General features: G+C 40.9%; 1 protein-coding gene across 8 annotated transcripts in view; it reads right to left on the minus strand.

Moving 5' to 3' along the window:
• Nucleotides 1-24,933, minus strand: part of LOC148862253 (forkhead-associated domain-containing protein / FHA domain-containing protein) — a 46,355-nt gene that overhangs the window by 16,124 nt on the left and 5,298 nt on the right. For all 8 annotated transcript variants that reach the window (XM_088974350.1, XM_088974346.1, XM_088974352.1 and 5 more), the window contains exons 2-3: nt 17,102-17,236; nt 16,833-16,980 (exon numbers count right to left, since the gene is read on the minus strand). In XM_088974350.1, the coding sequence (XP_088830476.1) occupies nt 16,833-16,980; nt 17,102-17,236 (283 nt within the window). The remainder of the gene's footprint in view (nt 1-16,832; nt 16,981-17,101; nt 17,237-24,933) is intronic.

Here is a 24,933-nt window from a genome sequence, read left to right on the forward strand (position 1 = left end):
AGTCTATCTCATCAAAGTCAGTTGATAGAGTCATGTTATGTCATTTAAGATTTGGTCATTTGTCTTTTTCAACTTTGAGTCGTTTGTTTCCAAAAATGTTTAAGGGAATATCCCTATCAAGTTAAAGAATCTCACTGAAGGATAGAATAAGAAAAGGGGAACTGACTCCTGAAACAGTGAGGAACTAAGATGGAAGGGAAAATGGAGGGGATGGGTTCGTGCAGGCAGGTCAGTGGAGGAGATCCTTGAAGATAGAAGCAAAAAATCTCCTGTTCAAAGAGATGAGAATTAAGGGGAAGGTAAGCCTGAAGGTAAGGGAAGCAAAAAAGGGTACAATACTGCTGGAAGGATTAGAAGTGATCGAGTGGTTAAGAGAGTTCATAGCTGGAGCCTGTTCAAAAGGTAAGCAGATAAACTGGCAGAATTTTAGTACATTAGAAGGGAGAAGATATGTTGTTGAATGTAAGAGGAATAGAAAGGGGTTCTTCATAGCTTTGGTTGAATTCTTTGGTAAGGGACAAAGGCATCTGGTGTGTCTACCAACAAGAAAACAAAACCAAGGTTGGGGGGAAGTTGACTGGTTGCTCAAAGAATTCTTAGCTCAAAGAGTAGCAAATGAGAAAAAAGCCTCCGTAAGGGAGGAGAAGGTATATCTCAGCAACAGCAGGGTAAAACAAGGGCCAGTGGTCATGGCAAAAACAAAAGGCCATTGCAGAATGGTGGGAGGTCTAGAGAGAGAGGAGTGGGATAGTAAGCTTGTGATACAAGCCAAGGAAAAGGTTAATGATTGGAGGAGGGTAGCTGACTTACTGGCAACCAAGTTGAAGCTGAAGAATGTCTTCATAGTAACCCCCTTCGATAACTGTAAAGCCATCCTAGATCCATTAAAGAATGATTTGGAAATATCAGTTATCAACGTTCAGGCTGAGTTTGGATCATTCACAGTCTTCAAATGGAATCCAACATCTAACTCCAAGGTTTTTTTTTGTCGAAGATGGTGTGGTGGTGCGTGTAATAGGCTTGCCATTCCATCTATGGAAACAAGAAATAGCAGAATCTATAGCTGTGTTGTGTGGAGGAATCTTGAAAGGTGCTTTCTGGGGAGATCTTTACTCAGCTGCTAAGTGGTGTGAAGACAGAAGACATTCCACGAAAGGTAGAGGTACAAACAGAGAGGAGCTTTGTCTCTGTATGGTTAACTTCCTCCATTGAAGCAGTGCTATGGAAGGAGACTCGTATGGTTGGAGGGGGGAAGGAGGAAGAAGAAGCACTACGTGGACTTGTGAGAGTGGTTAATTCAAATGGGAAGGGATGTTTCACTAAAAAGGGCCAACAAATTCTGAGAAGCCAAAAAGTTATGGGGTAGTTGGAAGGTCAAACCTGGAGAAAGCAAGAAAAAATTATGACAAATGGAAGATCATTTGCGTAGGTGGTGTCAGGGGAAACAAACAAAAATTCACTAGTTTTGAAAGGGAGAGGGTTGAACAAGCAACGTCAGACAAGGAAGGTTGCTGGTTCAACCATTAAATCAAGGGGGCGTGACCTTTTAAGTGGTCACGTGGGACGAAATGAAAGGCCCAATCGAGTGGATCCACTTGATGAAAGGCCGGAGAAGGCATCTCAAATAAAGGCTGTAAAGGTGGGCTCCCATAGGCTTCAGCCCAAGGCCCATTACAAGATAGATGGGCCGAGGGGTACTTTAAGTAAGCACGTGACTGGGAGGAGGGACGAGCTGATAGACGAAATTAAGAGTCTATCTTCTTCTACCCCGAACCCCTCCTCTCGTTTGAACAATTCAGGCGCAAAAAAATCTCCAGATTCGTAGTCGTGAGGCTCTCTATAGTGGGTCCCATCCAACCTGGCAAACCGTCTCTCACCAGATAGGCGCAACCCGAGATACCTCAAACCTAGTGATGAGAACAAAACAGGGATTGAAGACTGGTCGAGTGAACAAAACAGCAACGACGATTCTAATAGAGACGAAACGCTAAGTATGGGAAGTCTGTCTCTGAAAAGCAACAATGATTTTTTTGAAACAGAAAGTTTGCATACAGAGCTGTTGTTTCTAGAGGAAGAGACTGAAGAGGCAGGTGGCGAGAAGGCTAGAAATGGTGAAGAAAATGGTTCTAAAGCTGTGAAAACTCCTCCTCCCTTCGTCGAGGGAGCTGACCCTGAGTCTAATGAACTACAGGATATTGGTGGAGAGGGACAAGAATCGGCTGTGAGGATGGATGCGGGTATTCCAGTGTCGGAAACACAGAGAAAGGTCTTCCAAGTGGGTAGGTCGTCAGAAAGTGATTCTTTCACCATGTCTACTTCACATCCTTGTCCAAAAAGGGGAAAGGCTTTAAAACCAGTTGTCGCCTGTCAACAAGTCATTTCCAGTGATTCTAGTCCTACCCCCATTCTATCAGGTATGGGTGTCAATTCCGTTTTAGTTACTGACTTGTTTGCTCTACCTGTAACAGATATCCCAGCTTCCCATCCTGGAGGTTCTGATGTAAGAAAGAGGGTGATAGTGGAAGGAGAGAGGGTGTTGGAAGGAAGTAGTTAAGGGGGAGGTGGATAGAATTTGGGAGTTGATCTGTACAATGATGGAGGAACAAAATAAAAAGGAAGGACTTGGAGAAAGATGTTGTAGCCAAAATAAGTGTGAGCAGGGTAAAATTCTTCCTCAGACATTGGCTGGAAAGGATGGAGAAAAGAAAGAGGATGGTTGTTATATTAGGATGGGGAGGGGGGGGGGGGGAAGGAACGAATAAGAAAAAAAGATTTGAAGTGGAAAGGCTAATTTCAGACATTGAGGGGGATTTAGAATTCAGTGGTAGAGGGGATAGGAGGAAGAGCCTAAAATAAGGAGAATATGGCCTCTTATTGGGTTCTTTTGCTACTTTGTCTTGATGAAAATTATTAGCTGGAATGTAAGAGGGTTAGGGAGTGCAAGGAAGAGAAGGGTGATCAAAGACCTACTCCGAAGGGAAAAACCTGATATTGTGCTGTTACAAGAATCCAAACTGAAGGAATTAGATGGGAGATGGGTGAGGAGTTTTTGGAGGTCTAGAGGTTTAGGTTGGAGCTCGACTCCTTCTTGGGGAGCCTCAGGGGGGATTGTAACACTATGGAGCGAGGATGTGGTGGAAGTAGTGGAAGAATTGATAGGCAGATTCTCAGTTTCCATTAAGTGCAAGAATGTAGAGAATGGGTGTGTATGGGTTTTAACCAATGTTTATGGCCCTAATTCCTATAGAGAGAGGAATGAGATGTGGGAGGAACTATATGCAATCAAGGGGCTATGGGATGGTCCTTGGTGCCTGGGCGGGGATTTTAACGTCATTAGATTCTTTGATGAAACCAGTAATCCCCAACAGGTAATCTCAACAAGCATGAGGAAATTTAATGGTTTTATTGAGGATTGTGATCTGAAGGAAATACCTCTGCTGCAAGCCAATTACACTTGGTCCAACCTTCAGGAAACCCCTTTGTGCTAGAAGTTGGATAGATTCCTATTTAACCTTGCCTGGGAGAATAGTTTGGAAAACTTGGTTGCTAGGGCGTTACCCAGGGTCACCTCCGATCACTGTCCTATCCAAATAGGTACCGAGTCTTTTCCTATAGGACCCAAACCTTTTAGATTTGAAAATATGTGGCTTATCCATCCAAATTTTGTGAAAAAAGTGAAGGAGTGGTGGGGTGAGGAGGAGAGGGGGGTAAGATGGAAGGGGATCAAGTTCCACAAGAAATTAAAAAGGTTAAGCCAAAATAAAAGAGTGGAATAGAGATCAGTTTGGTAGAATTGAGGAGTAAAAATTGGGCCTAATCTCTCGAATAGAGAACTTGGATGTAAAGGAATCTCACAATGGGTTGACCGAGGAGGACAGAGTGTTAAGGAGACAATTAAAAAAGGATTTGGAAGAGGTGTTATTGAGGGAAGAAATCAGTTGGAGACAAAAATCTAGACACAAGTGGATTAAGGAAGGCGATGGGAACACTAGATTCTTCTATGATTTGGCAAATGGGAGACGAAGAAAGAATTTTGTGACCAAGCTAGAGATAGGATATGAGGTGTTTACCAACTAGGATGACATAGCCAGAAAATTTGTGGACCACTTCAAATCGATTTATAGAAGGCCTTTGAGAGAGAGGACAGTCATGGAAATGGTGGATTGGCCAAGAATTGATGAAGGAGTGGCAAGGTGGCTAGAAAGGGATTTCGAGGAAGAAGAGATTAAGAAAGCTGTCTTTATAATGGCTTTACAATGGGTTTTTATCAAGACTGTTGGGAGGTGTTGAAAGAGGATCTAGCTGAAGTCTTTAAGGAATTTGCAAACAATCACACTATAAGCCCTAGAATTAATGCCACCTTTTTGGCCTTGATACCTAAGAAGAATGATGCCAACCACCCAAAAGATTATAGGCCTATTAGTCTGGTGACAAGCATCTATAAAATTCTAGCTGAAGTGCTCTCATTGAGAATCAAAACAGTCCTCCCTACCATCATTAGTGAAACCCAGGGGGCTTTCATTCAAGGGCGACAAATAACAGATCAGATCTTAATTGCGAATGAGTGTGTGGAGGAAATGAAAAGGTCTAGTAAGAGAGGATTCATTTGTAAATTGGATCTTGAAAAGGCCTATGATTTGGTGAACTGGAAGTTCCTATTGGAGGTTATGCAAAACTGTGGACTTGGGGACAAGTGGTGTAGTTGGATCTTTGGGTGTATCAGTACTTGTCACTACTCTATTTTGGTAAATGGTACGGTGAGAGACTTCTTTCCAGCTTGCAGGGGTGTCAGGCAAGGGGATCCACTTTCACCCTTCCTTTTTACCTTAGTAGCCGATGTGATTAGTAGGATCATTACTAAGGCTGACAGCGAAGATGCCATTAGGGGTTGGAGAATAGGGAGACACCAAGTCCCTGTCACCCACCTTCAGTTTGCAGATGACCTAATGATTTTTTGTGGAGGTATTAGTGAAAAGGTAGCAAACCTAAAAGAGATAATAAAAGGATTTGAAAGTGTCTCTAATTTGAGAATAAATCTGGAAAAGAGCTGCATAGTGGGTATAAATTTGGAGGTAGGGGAGGTCGAGGCTATTACGGAGTGTCTTGAGTATTCCACCTTTGCTTGGCCTATGTCATATTTAGGGCTTCCTTTAGGGGCAAATCCGAGGAAGAGTAGATTTTGGACCCCAGTGATAGAAAAGTTTGAGAAGAGATTAACCTCATGGAAGAGGAACTATATCTCTTTAGGAGGGAGAATTACCCTAATAAGAGCTACCTTGGCTAACTTACCTACCTATTATTTGCCTGTCTTTAGGATACCAATTAGGGAAGCCAGGAAACTGGAGAAGTTGATGAGAGACTTCTTATGGGAGCCAGGACAAGAAAAAAATGATCACTTGGTTAATTGGGAAATTGTGTGGTAAAGAAGAGGGGGGCTTGGGAATTGGGAGGGTAATTAGAAAGAATCAAGCTCTGTTAGGGAAATGGTTGTGGAGATGGCCTTTGGAAAGAGAGAGATTGTGGCATGAGGTGGTGGGAAGCATTCATGGGAGGTCAGAGAATGGATGGGATGCTGGTGTATCGAGGCAAGCTAACCTAGCAACACCGTGGAAGGCTATTCACAATACCCTTCCTCAATTCCTCAATTTTATCAAGTATGAAGTTTGTTCTGGCAACTCTGTTCTTTTTTGGGAGGATATTTGGGTAGGAGACTCACCGTTAAAGGACTTGTTCCCTTCACTTTTTTCTATTTCTTTGTAAAAGAGGTGGTCTCAAAAATTGTTTCACCTTTGGGAACACCCTTAGATCCTACTTGGGATTTTGGGTTTCGTAGAGGACTTAGGGATGCTGAAATTGAGTCTCTTTCTATTTTGCTTGGTTGTCTTAATCAGGTTTGTTTGGATCCCTCCAAGCCAGATAAGAGAATTTGGACTCCTAGACCCATTGGAACCTTCTCTTGTGCTTCTTTCTTCAAGTCCATCTCTCAACTTTCTTCTCACCAACCCTTTCCGTCTAAAGAAATTTGGTGCAGGCCAGTCTCCCCAAAAATTATGCCTTTTTGTTGGGAAGTATTCCATGGGAAAGTAAACACTTTAGACAACCTACAAAAGAGAAGACCTTTTCTCTATATTTCTCCTAATTGGTGTATCCTCTGTAGAGCTCACGGTGAGGATTGTTACCATCTACTAGTATCTTGTCCCTTTTCTGCAGACCTTTGGGCTTGGCTACTTTCGTTGTTTGGGGGTAGTTGGAGTCTACCAGTAGAAGTTCACATGCTCTTCAACCATTCTACCTTTTATTGGCCTACAAAAATAGGGAGAATTATGTGGAGATGTGCTCGTGCTGCTTTGGCTTGGACTCTTTGGGAAGAAAGGAATCTCAGAATTTTTCAAGACAAGGAAAGGAATAGCCAAGATTTGAAAGACTGTGTGTTAAACAGGGCAATACATTGGCTGAAGACCTTGGAAATCTTCCATCATTCTCCTTTAATGACCTTTGGAGAAATTGGTCAGCAGTAGCAAGTTGCTCATCTTTAAAGGACAAATCAATTACAAGCTGGTCTCCTCCACCCGAAGGCTCAATAAAGTTGAACTTTGATGGAAGCAGCATGGGTAATCCAGGATTATCCGGAGTGGGGGTGCTTTGAGAAATGAGAAGGAAGACATTTTGTTGCTCTACTCAGGTCCCTTGGGAATTGGGAACTCCATCAGGGCAGAACTCTTAGCTATTGTACAAGGGGTGCAATTTGCAAACCAGCTGAGGGTACAACACCTAATAATCGAGGGGGATTCCAAAGTGGTGGTGGGTTGGTTAAAAAATTCTGAAGAGGCTATGTGGCGATACAAGAATGAAATGAAGAAACTTAGTTGGTTGACAAAGAATATGTTGGTCACTGTACAGTGGGTGGGGAGATCAGCAAATACTTTGTCAGATGTGTTAGCTAAGCAAGGGGTAAATAGGGAAGAATTATTTTGGGCTCAGTTGTGATTATTGTTTTTCTTTCCTAGTTTACTTGTAAGACTCAAGGAGGGGCTGCAGCTCGTGCCTCTCGTTGGGATGATGTATGAGCTCACTCTAAAGTTGCTTTTGAATCAATAAACTTATTATTATTCATCAAAATATATCCCTATCGAGTCTTCATTGTGAGTCATGTGAACTTGCAAAACATTGTAGACAATCATTTTCAGTGTGTAATAAAATATTAGTTTCTCTTTTCTATATTGTGTACTCTAATGTGTGGGGGCCATATCATTTAGCTGCTATGGGGGGTTACAAGTATTTCATCCTTTTCATTGATGATTTCTCTCGTTACACCTGGATTTACCTTATGAGATCCCGGGATGAAGTGCCAAATATTGTACAAAAATTTCATGAACTCATTCTTACCCAGTTTAATACTCGAATCAAAATATTCCAATCTGATAATGTAAAGGAATATTTTGAAAAGAGCCTTTGCTCCTACTTTGATACCTTTGGAGTTATTCATCAGAGTTTTTGTTCCTACACTCACAACAAAATGGAGTGGCGGAAAGGAAGAACCAACATGTGGTTGAGGTTGCAAGGTGCCTCCTTTTTGCTTCTAATGTTCCTGTTATGTTTTGGGGGGATGTTGTCTTTACAGCTACATACTTGATAAACCAGATGCCTTCCCAAGTTTTGGGTTTTAAAACCCCCTTTAGCCTCCTATTTCCAAATGAGGATCTCTTCTCTCTTCCTCTCCGAGTGTTTGAGTGCACTTGTTATGTTCATATTCACAGTCATCAGAGACATAAGTTTGAGCCTAAAGCACATAAGTGTGTCTTCTTGGGATATGCTTCCACACAAAAGGGGTAGTTGTTTTGATCCAATTCGTGGCACTCGCTTTGTTTCTAGAGATGTCACATTTGTTGAACTTGTTCCTTTCTTTGGTACTTCTCCTAAGGGGAAGCATTCAGAGGAGTTGGGTACTCAATCCCCATTGAGTCTTCTATTGGGTATTCTTCTCATGTTCTTACATCCCTTCCTCCTACTCATCCTCCCACATTTTCTTCTCATCCTATTGTTCAAAGGTGGTACCAGAGACAAAGACTCAGGGATGTGCAAGTTGTTTCCACACCTTCAAATGAGCTTTTCCTGACCTTGATCTCCCATCACTACTGAGGTAACAGGTCAGCCCCCTTCTATTCACTTCTAATACCTTCCCTGACCTTGATCTCCCTATTGCTCTTCACAAAGGCGAACGAAAATGTATAGCTCATTGCATTTCCAAACACCTGTCCTATAGCCTTCTTTCCCCTTCCTATTATTCCTTTTTTGCCTTTGTTTCCACACATGTGACTCCCAAATCTGTCCCAAAAGCCTTATCCAAACCAAAATGAAGGAATGCTATGATGACTGAATTAGATGCTTTGCATAAGAACAATACCTGAGAAATTGTGGATTTGCCTGAGGCAAAACAACTGGTTAGCTGTAAGTGGGTGTTCACTATCAAGTATCATTCAGATGGTACTATTAAAAGATTTAAGGCCCGTTTGGTTGCTAAAGGATACACTCAGATGTATGGTATTGATTACCTAGAGACTTTTGCCCCCGGTGGGAATTGATGTTGCCAGGTCTAAGGATGGTATCTTCATTTTTCAATGTAAGTATGTTTTTGATCTTCTTGCAGAGACTGGAAAACTAGGTGCTCGACCAGCTTCCACTCCTATAGACCTAAATCATAAGCTAATTATTGATGGTGAATTGTTGACTAATACGGGAGTGTTCTAGAGACTGGTTAGGAAGTTAGTGTAATTAGTCAGTTCATGCATTCTCCCAAAGATGCACATTTAGCAGCTACTAAGAGGGTCCTATGTTATCTAAAAGGGACTCCAGGGAAAGGTATCTTGTTTGCTAAGCATGGACACATGAAGCTGGAAGCATTCACTAATGCTAACTGGACTGGATGTATTGATGATAGGAGGTCCACTTTAGGTTACTATGCTATGGTGGCAGGGAACATTGTATCATGGAGGAGTAAGAAGCAGTCTGTAGTGGCTAGATCCTCGACTGAAGCAGAGTACAGGGCAATGGCACATGGAGTTTCAGAACTTTTGTGGTTGAAATCACTTTTAGAAGAATTGGGTATAGACTGTGAGAAGCCAATGATATTATATTGACAACCAGGCCACTAAGTTGACAGGCACTTTATACGGGAGAGAGCTGCTTCAGGAGAAGTTTGCCTGCCATTTATTGCTTTTGAAGAACAGTTTGTTAATGTTTTGACAAAAGGTGTTCCTAAAGGAAAGCCGGTTCACTATATAAGCAAGATGGGCATGATTGATATTTATGCTCAGCTTGAGGGGGGTGTAAAGAGACTGGGCTGAATGGGCCTTAGCCCATTTCTATCTTATTGATTAGTTCTTCTTGTTATTTATTCTTAATGGGCCTTTTCTATATGGGCCTTTAATTCTCTTTATGTTTTCTAAGTATGCTGATGAGGTGGATGCCCACTTAAGGGCAGACTTGTAATTTATGGAATCTTAGTAAGATTAATAAAAGATTAGAGAGGAGAAAGAGGAGATGATCGAAGTCCTTCTTTCTCCCTTCTTCAAGCATAGAAAGGAGTATTATAGGGTGAGGTTTGGGACTGAATTGCATAAGAGGTTTGATTACTCCATTAAGGTTAGCCTTTTCATCTTAATTAGTTCTAGAAAGGTTAGCCGTGTGCAACTAGTTGTGTTTCTAGAAGTCAACAATCACAATATGGTAGTCCCACCATGCTCAATACCTCCTCAAAATTTTCCAGAAGACATCTCAAAGTAGAACTTTCAAATGTTGTCAAAATCTTACGATTTATGATACAATTCACAATCTGAATCATGAAACCCAAGGGTTTTGATTCAAATCTTATGTCCAAATCCTTTTCTGCAAAAAATATTTGATTTATTTTTGAATCCTACAATTTGATTCATAAATCTTATGATTTATACAATTTCTACAATTCAAATAAATTCAATTAAGAATTAGTTCTTTACTTTGTTATGTTTTTGCTTATAATTAGTTTTGTCAAGGGAGATTCTTTAAGTAGAAGATCAAGATTGTAATTAGTCTTGAATCCTAATAGGTTTTAGGTTTGCAAAACAGAAGAAAAAGGAGGGAGAAAGGAGAGAGAATAGAAGAGAAACAAGAGAACACAAGTTGTTGAAAGGAGGGACAGATTCTTACAAATCTGCCGCCGCCACTCTCTTAATATTTATAGGTTATGCCCTTGGTACTTACATAATAAATAAAGTAAATAAAAGCTGAAATAAATAACAACTGAATTAACAAGCTGACTCAAACTGACACTACTACAACTGAAACAAATAACTACACTACTGTCCTACGAACACAGTGGGGACCACTGCAGTGGGGCCCACATCAGTGTTCTCTACACTCCCCCTCAAGTTGGGAGTAGATATCTATCATGCCCAACTTGGATAGGTCTGTCTCTAACTTCTTCCTTGGTACAGCCTTGGTGAGGATATCCGCAAGCTGCATATTAGATGTGATGTACGGAAGACACACTTCTTGTGATGTGACCCTTTCTCGCACAAAATGTCGATCAACTTCGATATGTTTAGTTCCGTCATGCTGCACTGGGTTGTGGGCTATATTAATAGCTGCCTGATTATCACAATACACCATTAAGGGCTTTTCATAGTCAATACCCAACTCTTCAAGTAGTGACCTCAGCCATAAGATTTCAGCCACTCCATTAGCCATTGACCTGTATTCTGCTTCAGCACTGGAGTGGGAAACAACACTCTGCTTCTTACTCCTCCAAGAGACAAGGTTACCACCCACCAGGGCACAATATCCAGAGGTAGACCTTCTGTCATCAACACTTCCAGCCCAATCAGCATCTGTATAGACTTCCACCTTCATGTGATTATTGTTCTTGAGCAATATACCTCTACCCGGGCATCTCTTCAAGTATGCTAATATTCTTTCTGCCGCAAGAAGATGAGAAGTCCTAGAGGAGTGCATGTACTGGCTAACAACACTAACTGCATAGCTGATATCCGGTCGAGTGAGGCAGAGATATAGAAGCTTTCCAACCAACCGTTGGAACATAACTTTGTCTTCAAGAGGCTCCCCACCCTCTGCACTAATCTTGTGATTTTGTTCGATGGGTGTATCAACCGGCTTAACACCCGACTTTCCAGTTTCTACCAACAGATCTAGAACATATTTTCTCTGAGAGATAAAAATCCCCTGCTTGGATCTAGCAACCTCAATACCCAAAAAGTACCGTAGTGCACCAAGATCTTTCACCTCAAACTCTTGATGAAGGAGCTGTTTGAGGGACTCAATCTCATGACTGTCATTTCCTGTCACCACAATATCATCAACATATACTGCTAGTAGTGTCAGAGAGGACTCCACCCTCTTGATGAATAGTGTATGATCTGACTGGGCATGTACATAACCAAACCTTCCAAGGGCTAATCTGAACCTATCAAACCAGGTTCTAGGTGACTGCTTCAAACCATACAATGCCTTGTTCAGTCGGCAAACCTTCTTACCTGTCTCTGTGTCATAGAATCCAAGAGGCAACTGCATGTAAACCTCTTCTTGTAAGTCTCCATTCAGAAAGACATTTTTAACATCCATCTAAAATAGGGGCCAAGAATGATTTGCTGCAAGGGATAACAAAACTCGAATGGTGGTCATCTTGGCTACTGGGGCAAAGGTCTCCAAGTAGTCTATACCATAAGTTTGAGTGAACCCCTTTGCAACCAGTCGGGCTTTGTACCTTTCAATAGAGCCATCAGCATTATGCTTCACAGTGAACACCCATCTGCATCCCACCGGTTTCTTTCCTTTTGGTGGGTCAACCAGTGCCCAAGTATTATTCTTCAACAGGGCATCCATTTCGACTTGCATTGCATCTTTCCATTCTGGAACTGATAAGGCTTCTTGCAATGTTCTTGGAATAGGGACATCGGCAATGGAAGTGAGATAGGACCCGTAAGATGGTGATAGACGATCATAGGATAAGAACTGTGAGATGATGTGAGCTGTAGAAGTGGTGCAATGTCGTTTCCCTTTGCGAATGGCAATAGAGAGATCAAGGTCATCCACAGGAGGGGAAGTGGCAACAGTGAGAGGTATCTCAGTAGGCTCTGGATCTGAAGCCGCAGAAGGAACTGGAGCTGGCCGAGACTGCTGAAGACTAGGATCAACCTGCCTGCATCGCCTGTGATAGACTCCCAACTCCGGCTCCCTCTAACCACCCTCACCACTACAACCTTCAGTATCCAGTGGAATAGGTAAAGGAACAACCCCACTTCTACCAGTCCCACTTCCACTCTCACTACTCTCCCCCTGAGGAAGGAAACTCAAAACAACCCCACCCTCACTGCTCTCCCCCTGAGGAGAAACCATAGGATAATAGGGTGTCTCCTCAAAGAAGGTGACATCCATGAAGACAAACCGTTTCCTTGAAACCGGATCATAGCAACAATAACCCTTTTGAGTTTGTGCATAACCAAGGAAAATGCATTTGGAGACCTTAGGTTCAAACTTGGAATGATGAGGCCCGAGAAGCTGAACGAAATAGGTACAACCAAAGGTTTTAAGGGGAACAATGAACAACTCCTCGTCTGGGTATAGAAGGGAAAAGGGGGTTCTAATATCAAGGACCCAGGAAGGAACTCGATTAATGAGATAAACTGCCGTGAGGATAGCATCACCCCATAAGCGAATAGGTACATTGGAGGTAAACATAATGCTTCTAGCCACCTCCAAGATATGCCTATTCTTCCTTTCGGCAACGCCGTTCTACTGTGGTGTATAAGGGCAAGTGCTCTGGTGAATAACCCCATGGCTAAGAAGGTAGGAGGTCAATGGCTGAGCAAAGTATTCCTTTGCATTATCAGATCTAAGGACTTTGATTTTGGTCCCAAACTGAGTGAGAACCATCTGATGGAAGTTTTGGGTCAGAGCAGGAACCTCATCCCGAGAACGCATAAGATAGACCCAAGAAAACCGGGTATGGTCATCAACAAACAGTAGAAAATATCTGTACCCACCCATAGAAGAGATATGATATAGCCCCCAAACATCAGTATGCACAATACCAAAAGAGGAATTACTCCTTTTATTACTTAAAGAATAAGAGGTTCTACAATGTTTGGCAAACTCACAACTCTCACACCTAAACTTTGATAACTCAACATACTCAAATAAAGCAGGAAACAGACTCTTCAAACACTTAAAAGACAAATGACCTAATCGGTTATGCTTTGGCATAACCGAACTCACAGACTGGGAAACAAAAGACTTCTTATCCACTGACTCCTCCCGACGAAAACTCTTACCAAGCAGATAGATCCCGTTCGTCTCGCAGCCAGTCCCAATCACCTTCCTCGTCTCCAAATCCTGAAAAACACATCGGTCAGGGAAAAAGGTTACTGAACAGTTCATGTGTTTGGTAATACTACTAACTGAAAGCAGGTTAGTATCAAGCTTAGGAACATGCAAAACAGAAGATAAAGAGATAGTATCCGATAACTTGATGTCACCCTTGCTCGAAATGGGAACAAGAGAGCCATCAGCAATGGATACTCTATCTTGGCCAGAGGACAAGTGATAAGAAGTGAACAAAGATGGCAAGCTAGTCATATGGTCAGATGCACCTGAATCTATTACCCAGCAGTGATCAGTATTACCTGGAGCTGAAGCATGGTAAGCTGAGGCTCGAATACCTGAATGTGCAAATGCAGATGTGGCAGGAACTGATGGTGACTGAGATGGTTGAGCTGAACTCCCAACTTCCTTTTCCAACTGTATGAGGGCAGCCCGAACGGCAGCTAAAGTCTCTAGGGATGTGCCTGATGAGGATGTTGAATCGGTGTTCACTGCCATATGAGCATTACCCTTCTTATTTCTTAGTTTTGTTGGGACCAAGTGAGGATGTAGCTTCCAACAAGTATCTTTTGTGTGCTTGGGTTTCTCGCAATGTTCACATAACAGATCCCTTTTATCTTCCTTCTTCCGGTCCCTTTCTGAGTCACCCCCTGGCTTGGGTTTAATAGCTGTCAAGGCTGGGAAGGAGGGCTGAGGCTGCATCATGACTTTCCTCCTGGTCTCTTCACTATGCACCAGGGAGTATGCTTGAGAGAGGGTCACACTATCTCTTGTCAATATCTGTTGTCGCACAATGTCATATTCTGAATTCAAACCAGCTAGAAACTCAAATACCCTATTCGTCTCGACTTGCTTTCTGTGAGTCTGTGCATCTTTGGGACTCTCCCACTCAAGGGTCTCTAGATGGTCAATCTCATGCCACAAGGATTTCAAGGTAGAGAAGTAGAAAGAAACTGGCTTCTCTCCTTGTTTAAAGTTGTTCACCTCACACTTCAGTTCATAGGCTCTGGCAACATTAAGGGGTTGGGAATAGGTTTCTTTCACAACATCCCATATCTCTTTGGCTGTCTTTGCCCACAAATAATTTCGGCTGATTTGTGGCTGCATAGAATTACACAGCCATGCCATAACCAAATAGTTCTCTTGAACCCACTTGGTGTATGTGGGGTCCTCCCTGAAAGGTTCTTTCACATCTCCCAAGAGGTAACCCAGTTTTCCCCTTCCTCCAATAGCCATCATGGCTGATTGCGCCCACTCCAAATAATTTGACTCATCAAATCTCATAGTTGTAATCTGAAACCCGGTTTCAGATACACTACCATAACTGTGGTTTCCAAAACTACTTTCTCCCTGACCCTTAAACTCCATATTTGATCAAGATTCAGTGGCTACAAACTGTTAGAGCAACTATACCAGAAAACAGAGTCAAACAAGCAAGTCTGAAATCTGATCCGAAACCAATACAAATCTGATCTGATCTGATCTGAAATCTGATCTGATCCGATCTGAAACCAACTCAAATCTGATCTAAAATCAATCGGCATGCACAGTACCAGGCAGCCTATCAATCTGAGATGCTATTTTCTGAAATCACTGCAGTGGGGCCCACTGCTATGAGAGCAAAATTAGGGTTTCAACTGTAGGTCTGAAGTAGGTGCTCAGCTGCACTCTCCAAGCAGTCCGGACAAGTGGGACTTGTCGTAGGGTAATATGAAACCCTAAAACTAATCACCTTTGAAGAGGGGGGTTCGGCCCAACAGTCAAACCCTAAAAACAACTTAAACACTGTTCGGCAAGCCAAACCCTAGAACAAACTTGAACACAGTTCAACCCCTCTTTCTAGATAGGTCCAACCTATCTCGGTTGGTTGCAGTCTCTAAAACTCAGTAAAAAAAACTTACTTATGTACTTCGGTTTACTGTCTTCTAGGGTTACCTGAACCCTAACCTTTGCTGCCTCTTCCTGATTACCAACTCTCTGCAAGCCGCGGCAAGTCTTCAACTGCTGCGAACCTCTCCTAGTAATCTCCAAGATTCAGTCACCGAAAAACTTCTTCAAAGCTTCCAGCCCTAGCTAGTCCTCATGTGGTCGACTGTACTAGACACACATGAGAAGCCCTAGATAGGCTCTGATACCAAGTAGAAGATCAAGACCGTAATCAGAAGTAAATAAAAGCTGAAATAAATAACAACTGAATTAACAAGCTGACTCAAACTGACACTACTACAACTGAAACAAATAACTACACTGCTGTCCTACGAACACAGTGGAGACCACTGCAGTGGGGCCCACATCAGTGTTCTCTACACTTTATAAGGCCCTTACTAGAAAATGATTTATTTATGTTATTTAAGACTAAAAATTGAGTATAGTTTCCATCATATGTAGGCTAAAGAGCCACTATATGTGGATTTGACTTTCAAGTCAAACTTGATTATATCATCTCAGGCTTCTATTGTATAAGTGGTAAATTCTATTATTTCAGGTGCATATATGGTATATATAGATTAAAAATAGGATAAAGTCACTTTCCTATATAAATATTTAGCCTTTTAATATATCTATATTTAATTTTTTGACAAGTTTATAAAAAATAGAAATAAACTTACGATTTACAATATGATTTCGCTTTTCAAAACATTGATTGAACCTCATAGCTGCAACTAATGGCGGTATCTGTATAGCATGTGAAGGGGATGAAGTATTTTTCCTGATATTGATTCAACTAAGAAAATAAATATTTCAAAAAGTTTGAAATTTAAGGTTTAGTAAAAATATGTTTATGGCTGGAATAACCTGTGGGGTTAAATCAACAAATAGGTGAACATCTTGTCCTTGTACACAAGCAGAACAGTATCTGACTTGTGATGAAACTCCTTCCACTCTTACATGAATTTCTTCACAACCGTGATGTGGGAAAAACCCATAGATCAAAGACCCTAACCCAATATCTCATCAACCCATAGATCAAAGAGAAAAAACACTTCAGAAAGTTTGAAGTTTAAGGTTTAGTAAAAATACGTTTAGGGCTGGAATAACCTGTGGGATCAAATCAACAAATAGGTGAACATCTTGTCCTTGCACACAAGCAGGACAGTATCCGACTTGTGATGAAACTCTTTCTTTCCACTGTTGCATGAATTTCTTCACAACCATTATGTGGACAATAACCCATAGATCAAAGATCCTAACTCAATATCTCATCAACCCAATAATCAAGGATCACATGAAAGTAACCTTAAAGGAAATGTTTATGTTGTGCACCTCCCCCCCCCCCAAAAAAAAATAAATAAATAAAAGAAAAGAAAAGGAGGTTTATGGGTACCAATGTAAATGAATATTTAAATATAAAGAAAATAAGAATTTTTATTTTGATAAAAAGAACAAGAACTATGCAAACAAACATCTCATAATGTGTGACTCATAGGCTTGCACATAAAAAAAATAATAATAATCACCTGTTTTGACACTAAATTTGCTGAAGTTACAACAACACGGATGCTGTCTTCTCTTTGCAAAACAAGCAGCTTTGGATGGTGACATCCAATGCCTTGTCTCTTGTCTTGGTTTCTACCAAAGGCTATAACCTCAGGAAATGGTGGATTACTATAATGAGAAACAACACATATTAGAAAGCTGTTGATTATTAGAAACTGCAACTTTTGATATATATATATATATATATATATATATGGCTTCCAATAGCAAAGATAATGATGTTACTTACACTACTACCAAGTTTGGAAAATCTGAATACGGAACTGAGATTCTTTTATCAGGATTAGAATTCCAACATCTTTCAGTATTATGGCATGCAATCGTTATTGGAAGATGGTTGGGGACTTCGCAGTATGATAAAAACCTGTGCAACAAAATTCTCTTACATTGGGGTACATAAATTAAAAAAAGAAAAAAGAAAAGAAAAAGTATTCAAGATTCAAAATCAGAAGCCTAATAATAAGAGAGAAAGAGAGAGAGAAAATACCTTGAGTCATTATTGAAGAATCTGGTGATGGTCATATAATTTTTTATTTTCTTTAATTATGGAAGAGCATTTGCTTTACAAGAAATGATTTAAGTGCTTATAATTCAATGATAGATATTGCTTTACCAGAAATGATTTTAAGTGCTTATAATTCAATGATAGATATTGCTTTATAAGAAATGATTTAAGTTTATTATGTAGACGACCCCAAGATGTAAATCAGTCCTCAACTATTAGGTGTAAATTTGAAGATTAGAGGGAAAAAAGGAAGAAGAGAAGTAAGAGCAGCAGTATAAGAGAAGAAGATGGCGAAAAGAGAAGGAAGAAGAAGAAAGGTTTGAATTATCTTCCCTTTCTCCTCTAATCCTTTTTTATTAAGAATTAATGTTAGAGTAATGACAAGTATGCCCTTAAGTGGGCGGCCAGCTAGGCAGTAACATAAAGAGATTAAACAAAAAGAAATAACAGGCTCATTAAGAGAGGCCCATTATCCAATAAGAAAAGAAAATATATTACAAAAGAAGATACTAGGACCCATTCAGCCCAGTCTCTTTAAACTCCCCCTCAAGCTGCGCATGGATGTCAATCATGCCCAGTTTGCTTATATAGTGTGTCATTTTCCCTCTTGGAACTCCCTTGGTCAAGATATCAGTCAATTGTTCGTCTGATGTGATGAATGGCAAACAAACTTCTCCTAAGGAAACTCTTTCCCTTATAAAATGTCTATCAACCTCAATGTGCTTAGTTCTATCATGTTGAACAGGATTATGTGCAATGTTGATAGCTGCTTGGTTGTCACAGTAGAGCATCATTGGCTTCTCGTAGTCAACACCCAATTCTTCTAAAAGGGATCGTAGCCACAGTAATTCTGACACACCATGTGTCATTGCCCTGTATTCTGCTTCAGCTAAGGATCTAGCAACTATAGACTGTTTCTTACTCCTCCATGACACAATGTTCCCGACGACTAGAGCACAATAACCTGAGGTGGATCTCCTATCATCAATACATCCTGCCCAGTCAATATCAGTAAAGGCTTCCAGCTTCATGTGTCCATGTTTGGCAAATAGAATACCTTTCCTTGGAGTACCTTTCAAGTAACATAGAACCCTTTCTACAACAGCTAAATGAGTCTCTGGGAGAATGCATAAATTGACTAATAACACTTACTGCATAAGAAATAGTAGAAATCACTAATTGTTGATTCAATCAAGCTTCTTGTGAGAGAAAGAGGGGGAAGGTGAAGATTTCAGCAGTAGAGAAGGAAGGAGAAGAAGAAAAGAGTAGGAGGTCAACTAGAGTTATGAGAAAAATTAACCCTAGCCGCCAGCCCCTCATTATATTTATATTTAACTTAAAGATGAGATATTACAAGGATACCCTTAGTAAGGCGACTACTAAAATTGAATAGACACAACTTTAAAAAATAAAAAACTAATGGGCCAAAGGCCCAACAACTTCCTAATGAAATAAAAACAAGCTAAAGACAAACCGGGCCACTCAACAAAACAAACCGGCCCACTCAACAGAAATATCTAGCCGAGTCATGCAAAGATATAACAACTTCCCAAGCAGTCTCTGAAACACCCCCTTATCAGATAAAAGCTCACCATCTGTAGCAAAAAGCTTATGATTGGGATCAATAGGAGTGGAGATTGGTTTAGCTCCAAGTTTACCAGTCTCAGCAAGGAGGTCAAGGACATACTTACGCTGAGAAATGAAGATACCATCCTTAGATCTAGCAACTTCAATGCCCAAAAAATACCGAAGATCTCCCAAATCCTTGATCTCAAATTCAGAGTTGAGAAATCTTTTTAGTTTACTGACCTCTTGAGTGTCATTACCCGTGACCACAGTATCATCAACATAAACTATCAAGAAGGTCACCAAAGAGCCATTTCTCTTCAAGAACAGGGTATGATCAGATTGAGTTTGTGTGTAACCAAAGGAGACAAGAGCAGCCCTGAACCTCTCAAACCAAGCCCGATGAAACTGTTTGAGACCATAGATAGATTTTTGCAGTTTACACACCTTGCCTTGCATTTCCTTCCCATACACCCTTGGAGGCAAAGACATATAGACCTCTTCATGTAGGTCTCCATTCAAGAAGGCATTTTTAACATCAAACTGGTGTAGAGGCCAATCAAAAGTAGCGGCTAGAGACAACAAAGCCCTGGCTAAGGTCATCTTAGCTACAGGAGCAAATGTCTCAAGATAGTCAATACCATACATCTGAGTGTAGCCCTTAGCAACCAACCTAGCCTTAAACCTCTCAATAGATCCATCAGAGTGATATTTAATGGTAAACACCCATTTACAACCCACTAGTTCCTTGCCTTCAGGCAAGTCAACAATATCCCAAGTATGGTTCTTATGCAAAGCATCCAGTTCAGCCATCATAACATCCCTCCATTAAGGTTTAGACAAGGCTTCCGGTACGGACCTGGGTATCACATGAGAAGAAACAGAAGCAAGAAAAGAGTAGTAGGAAGGAGAGAGAAGGCTATAAGACAGGTGTTTGGAGATACAATGGGCTGTATACTTCCGCTTGCCCTTGCGGAGAGCAATAGGAAGGTCAAGGTCTGGGAAATATGTAGATGGGTCAGAAGAAGGCTGACTTGTTACCTCAGTAATGATGGGAGGAGCAAGAGACTCTTCTGTAGGAGTGGAAACAACCTGCCCATGTCTGAATTTGTGCCTTTGGTACCACCTTTGGAGAATAAGATGAGGAGGAATTATAGGAGAATGTGGTGGAGGAGGAGGAGGAATAGGAATATCGGAGGTAGGTCTAGTGGGAGAAGTAGACACCTCATGATAGGACTCAAGAGGAATGGGAAGAGGAACAACTGAAGACATAGCAAAGGGCTCTCCATATTTCTCCCCCTCAGGAGAAATGCTAAAGAAAAGAGTCAACTCAGCAAATGTGACATCCCGAGATACAAAGCGGGTGCCACTAACTGGATCAAAACAGCAATATCCCTTCTGTGTGTCCCAGAAAAACACATTTACGAGCCTTAGGTTCAAACTTGTGCCTTTGATGACTGTGAACATGCACATAGCAAGTGCACCCAAAAACACGGAGAGGAAGAGAAAAAATATCCTCATCCGAGAAGAGAAGGCTAAAGGGGGTTTTGAAGTTAAGGACCCGGGAGGACATACAGTTGATCAAAAAAGTAGCAGTAAGAACAACATCTCCCCAAAATTTTATAGGAACATGGGATGCAAACAGGAGGGATCTGGCAACTTCAACCACATGTCTATTCTTCCTTTCCGCCACCCCGTTCTGTTGTGGAGTGTAGGAACAAGAACTTTGATGAATAACCCCAAAAGTTTCAAGATAGGCGGAGAGGGTTTTCTCAAAATACTCCTTAGCATTATCAAAAATGAATATTTTGATCCGAGTGTTAAACTGGGTGAGGATGAGTTCATGAAAATTTTGCACAATAGCTGGTACTTCATCCCAGGATTTCATGAGATAAATCCAAGTGTAACGAGATTAGTCATCAATAAAAAGGATAAAGCACCTATAACCCCCCATAGTTGGCAAATGATATGGCCCCCAGACGTCAGAGTGAGCAATATGAAAAGGAGAAAGAGATCTTTTATTGCTTATTGAATAAGAATGTCTACAATGCTTTGCCAGTTCACACAACTCACAATGAAGACTCGATAGACACTCCCTTAAACATATCTGGAAACAAATGACTCAAAGCAGAAAATGACAAATGGCCAAACCAAAAGTGACACAACAAGACTTTGTTAACAGACTCTGACAAAACTGACTCTAAGGCAACTCCATGAGGTGGTCCAAAAGCTCTATTCGGTGTGTCCAGCAAGTATATTCTGTTTGCCTCATGGCCACTCCCAATCATCCTTTGAGATTGCAGGTCCTGAAAAACACAATGAGTGGGAAAAAAGGTTATGCTACAATTCATGGATTTAGTTAAGCTGCTAACAGATAAAAGGTTTGTGTTAAGTTTAGGGACATGAAGGACAGAGGATAAATAAAGGGTGTCAGAGGTCTTTATATCCCCTTTACCAAAGATGGGAGCAAGAGACCCATCAGCAAGGGATATTTTCTCTTTTCCAGAGAGAAGGTGGTATGAGCAGAAGAGATTAGACAGGCCGGTCATATGGTCTGATGCACCGGAATCAATAATCCAAGGGATTTTATGATTACCTGAAACCGAAGCATGATTTGCAGAAGCACGAATACCTGAGTGAGCAAATGCAGATGAAGATGATGTGTTGTTGTTGGAAGAGTGAGATGAAGAAACAGTAGCTTCCAAGTGATTTAGTAGCCTCCCATACTTATCAAAATCCGCTTTCATTGCTGCCAATTGCTCAATGGTTGATTTTTCTTCACTCTCCTTATTTCCTCCTTCAGGTACTGTAGCAACATTAGTTGTTTTACGCTTTCCTACCTGACTGCCCTTCTTAGAGTTGTTGTTATTCTTAAACCTATCAGGAAGAAGCTCAGAATGAAGCTTCCAACAAGTGTCCTTTGTATGCCTCGGCTTCTTGCAATATTCACATATCTACTCCCTTTTCTCAGTAGGACCCTTTGGCTTTATTCCAACATGTGCAAAGTGTTCTGTAGGTGGACTCTGCCACTGAATCAGCCGCCTACTCTCCTCACTGCTTATCATAGCGTATGCCTGGGAAAGAGTAACCTCATCTCTGGCCAGGATATTTTGCCTAATGATGTCAAACTCAGGGTTGAGTCCAATAAGAAATTCAAACATCCTATTTCTCTCCACCAACTTCCTATACATTTCAGCATCATTCTTACTCTCCCATACAACTGTCTCCATTAAATCAATTTCTTGCCATAGGGATTTCAGTATAGAGTAGTAGATTGCTACACTCTTCTCCCCCTGTCTTAGGATCTTCACATCACTTTTCAACTTATAGACTCTGGCTACATTCAACTTCTGTGAATAGGTCTCAGTAACACTGTCCCATATCTCCTTAGCCGAAGACATCCAGAGATAATGCTGACTTATATGAGGTTGCATAGAATTGACCAACCATCCTATGACAGTATAGTTCTCTTGCATCCATCTCTCAAATTCAGGGTCTGTCTCTTCAGGTTTCACTTTACTACTTGTGAGATACCCGAGTTTTCCTATACTACAGACATAAATTCTTATAGACTGTGCCCAAGCAAGATAATTTGTCCCATCTAGCTTGATTGTGGTCACACCAGTCAAAACGGAATCTACCGAACCAAGGCCAGAAACCGGCACTTGCTTGAACTCACTTCCCTATGGCTCCATTAATCAAACGAAAATCAAAGAACCAGAAATTTTGTCTATATAAACTTACTTGAAGTCAAACTAGAACCCAGATGCTTGAAAACTAGGGTTTTACTCCGTCCAGCTGTTGGGGAGGAAGAGAGAAGATGCAGCCGCTCCTACCAGAGCTTCCCAATCTCTTCCAAACCTGAACCGCCCTCTCCTTTAGGAGTCAAAAGACACCTCCCAAGCATAGAGCACCACACCCAAAGCTTCACCTTTACTTGTACCTTCGAAAATCTCTAATCGGCTAGGGTTTTGGGCAGCAACAGAATAGCACCACTTCTTGGCAATATTCAACCAGATTTAAACTCTCCAAACCCTCTACCAACTAGGCCAGAGATCCTCTGAACTATAGAGAACCTATCTCTCCATACACTCTCTTAATCTAAGGGTGTATGGGAAAAGAGGAAGAAGAAAAAAAAGGAAGAAATAGACCTGCTCTAATACCAAGATGTAAATCAGTCCTCAAATATTAGGTGTAAATTTAAAGATTAGAGGGAAAAAAGGAAGAAGAGAAGTAAGAGCAGCAGTACAAGAGAAGAAAATGGCGAAAAGAGAAGGAAGAAGAAGAAAGGTTTGAATTATCTTCCCTTTCTCCTCTAATCCTTTTTTATTAAGAATTAATGTTAGAGTAATGACAAGTATGTCCTTAAGTGGGCAGCCAGCTAGGCAGTAACATAAAGTGATTAAACAAAAAGAAATAACAGGCCCATTAAGAGAGGCCCATTATCCAATAAGAAAAGAAAAGATATTACAAGAGAAAATACTAGGACCCATTCGGCCCAGTCTCTTTACACCCCATATAGTTGGGATAAGGCTAAGATGATGAAATATTAGCTTACACTATAACCCATGAGATATGAATGCTGTGCTTAGATTACCAAGGCCACAGATAGGGTTTAATTACATCCTTGTGGCAGTTGATCAGACTCTGAAGATTGTCACAATAAGTAAATATAAAATAACGCTCATCAGCTACTTTTGGAAGACTCTAGGTAAAATGGGACAAGGCTTATATATTCAACATCACGAGCATCTGACTATCCATGGATAGACTAATAAACGTTAATAGTTGACCACAGCTTTGGCAGTCTCTTACTCCATTCCAGTTATAATGTAGCCAAGCAGGAGTTACATGTAATAGCTTCGTTAATTGTTCCATGAGTTGTTTTTTGGTAATAAAATAAGAATTATTAAAAGAAAAAGAGAGAAATTACAAGGAAAGTGACCAAAAGTCACCCAAGAGAGAAAAGAGAAACAACTTCAACTACCACCGAAACCTCCAAACCAAAGACAGATCTCGACAAAACAAGATAACACAAAATCCCAAAAACCCAGTTATCCAACTAACACATCCCAACAACAACCATAGCCCAGCAATTTACCCAAACCAACAAACCCCCAAAAACAACTTGATAGGAACACAGCTCACCCCACTACCACTGCTGCGCCCACTAGTATGATACCCATACAGCCTTATCCGAATACCTATGCGAGAGGGCCACGTCAGCTAGTTAGTTACAACTGACTCAGCCCCCATGTGATGTAAAGGGCTATAAATAATTAAAATTCAGTAAAGTGGATAACCTTTTCTGAGCATCAAACCATTCCTCTCTTCTCTTTCTTTCTGTAGGAGGAATGAGCTCCCTTGAAGAAGCTCCTGAGGTAGGCAGAAACCTACCACAGCTTCAAGCAATCACACTTCAAAAGGCCCTTTTAGTTTAGAAAAGACATCTGAAACCATATCTTGCTTTCACTCGTTTCTGAATCTTCTAACTGCTAGAGTATCCTTCCTGAGTCCAGCAAAACATTAGGCTCCTCATTAATCCTTTCTAGGTCCAAGATTGTGCTTTTCTCAAAGAACTAATCACCAACCAGTTCCGCATCTTTTTTTTTATGACAACTCCTTCAAGTCTATTCTGAAAACATGTTGTGGCCATCTTCAGACATTGAAAATTTTTCTTGAAGATCTCCATCAGCCTCCCTCAAAAACATTGGGTATCTTCTAATTCCCTGAATTTTTTTTCTAGCATAATCATCTCCCCCCAAACAATTAATACCCAAAACCTGCTCACTTCAACTTCTACAATAGCAATCTTTCCAAATCAACCTCTGTTTCAATAATATGGGTTTCATCCATTGTAATCTCTTCTTCTTCTGAATTGTCTTCCTCTTCTTCCTCCCCTCTACTTCCTCCTTTTTTTTTTTTTATCAATAACACAATTCATTAATTATCACAATAAATTACAGAGAGGAAGACAAACTTTCTTATCT

The sequence above is a fragment of the Nelumbo lutea genome, chromosome 3 (genome assembly GCF_056320005.1).
Source record: "Nelumbo lutea isolate HS-2025 chromosome 3, American lotus-T2T, whole genome shotgun sequence".
Taxonomy (NCBI): domain Eukaryota; kingdom Viridiplantae; phylum Streptophyta; class Magnoliopsida; order Proteales; family Nelumbonaceae; genus Nelumbo; species Nelumbo lutea.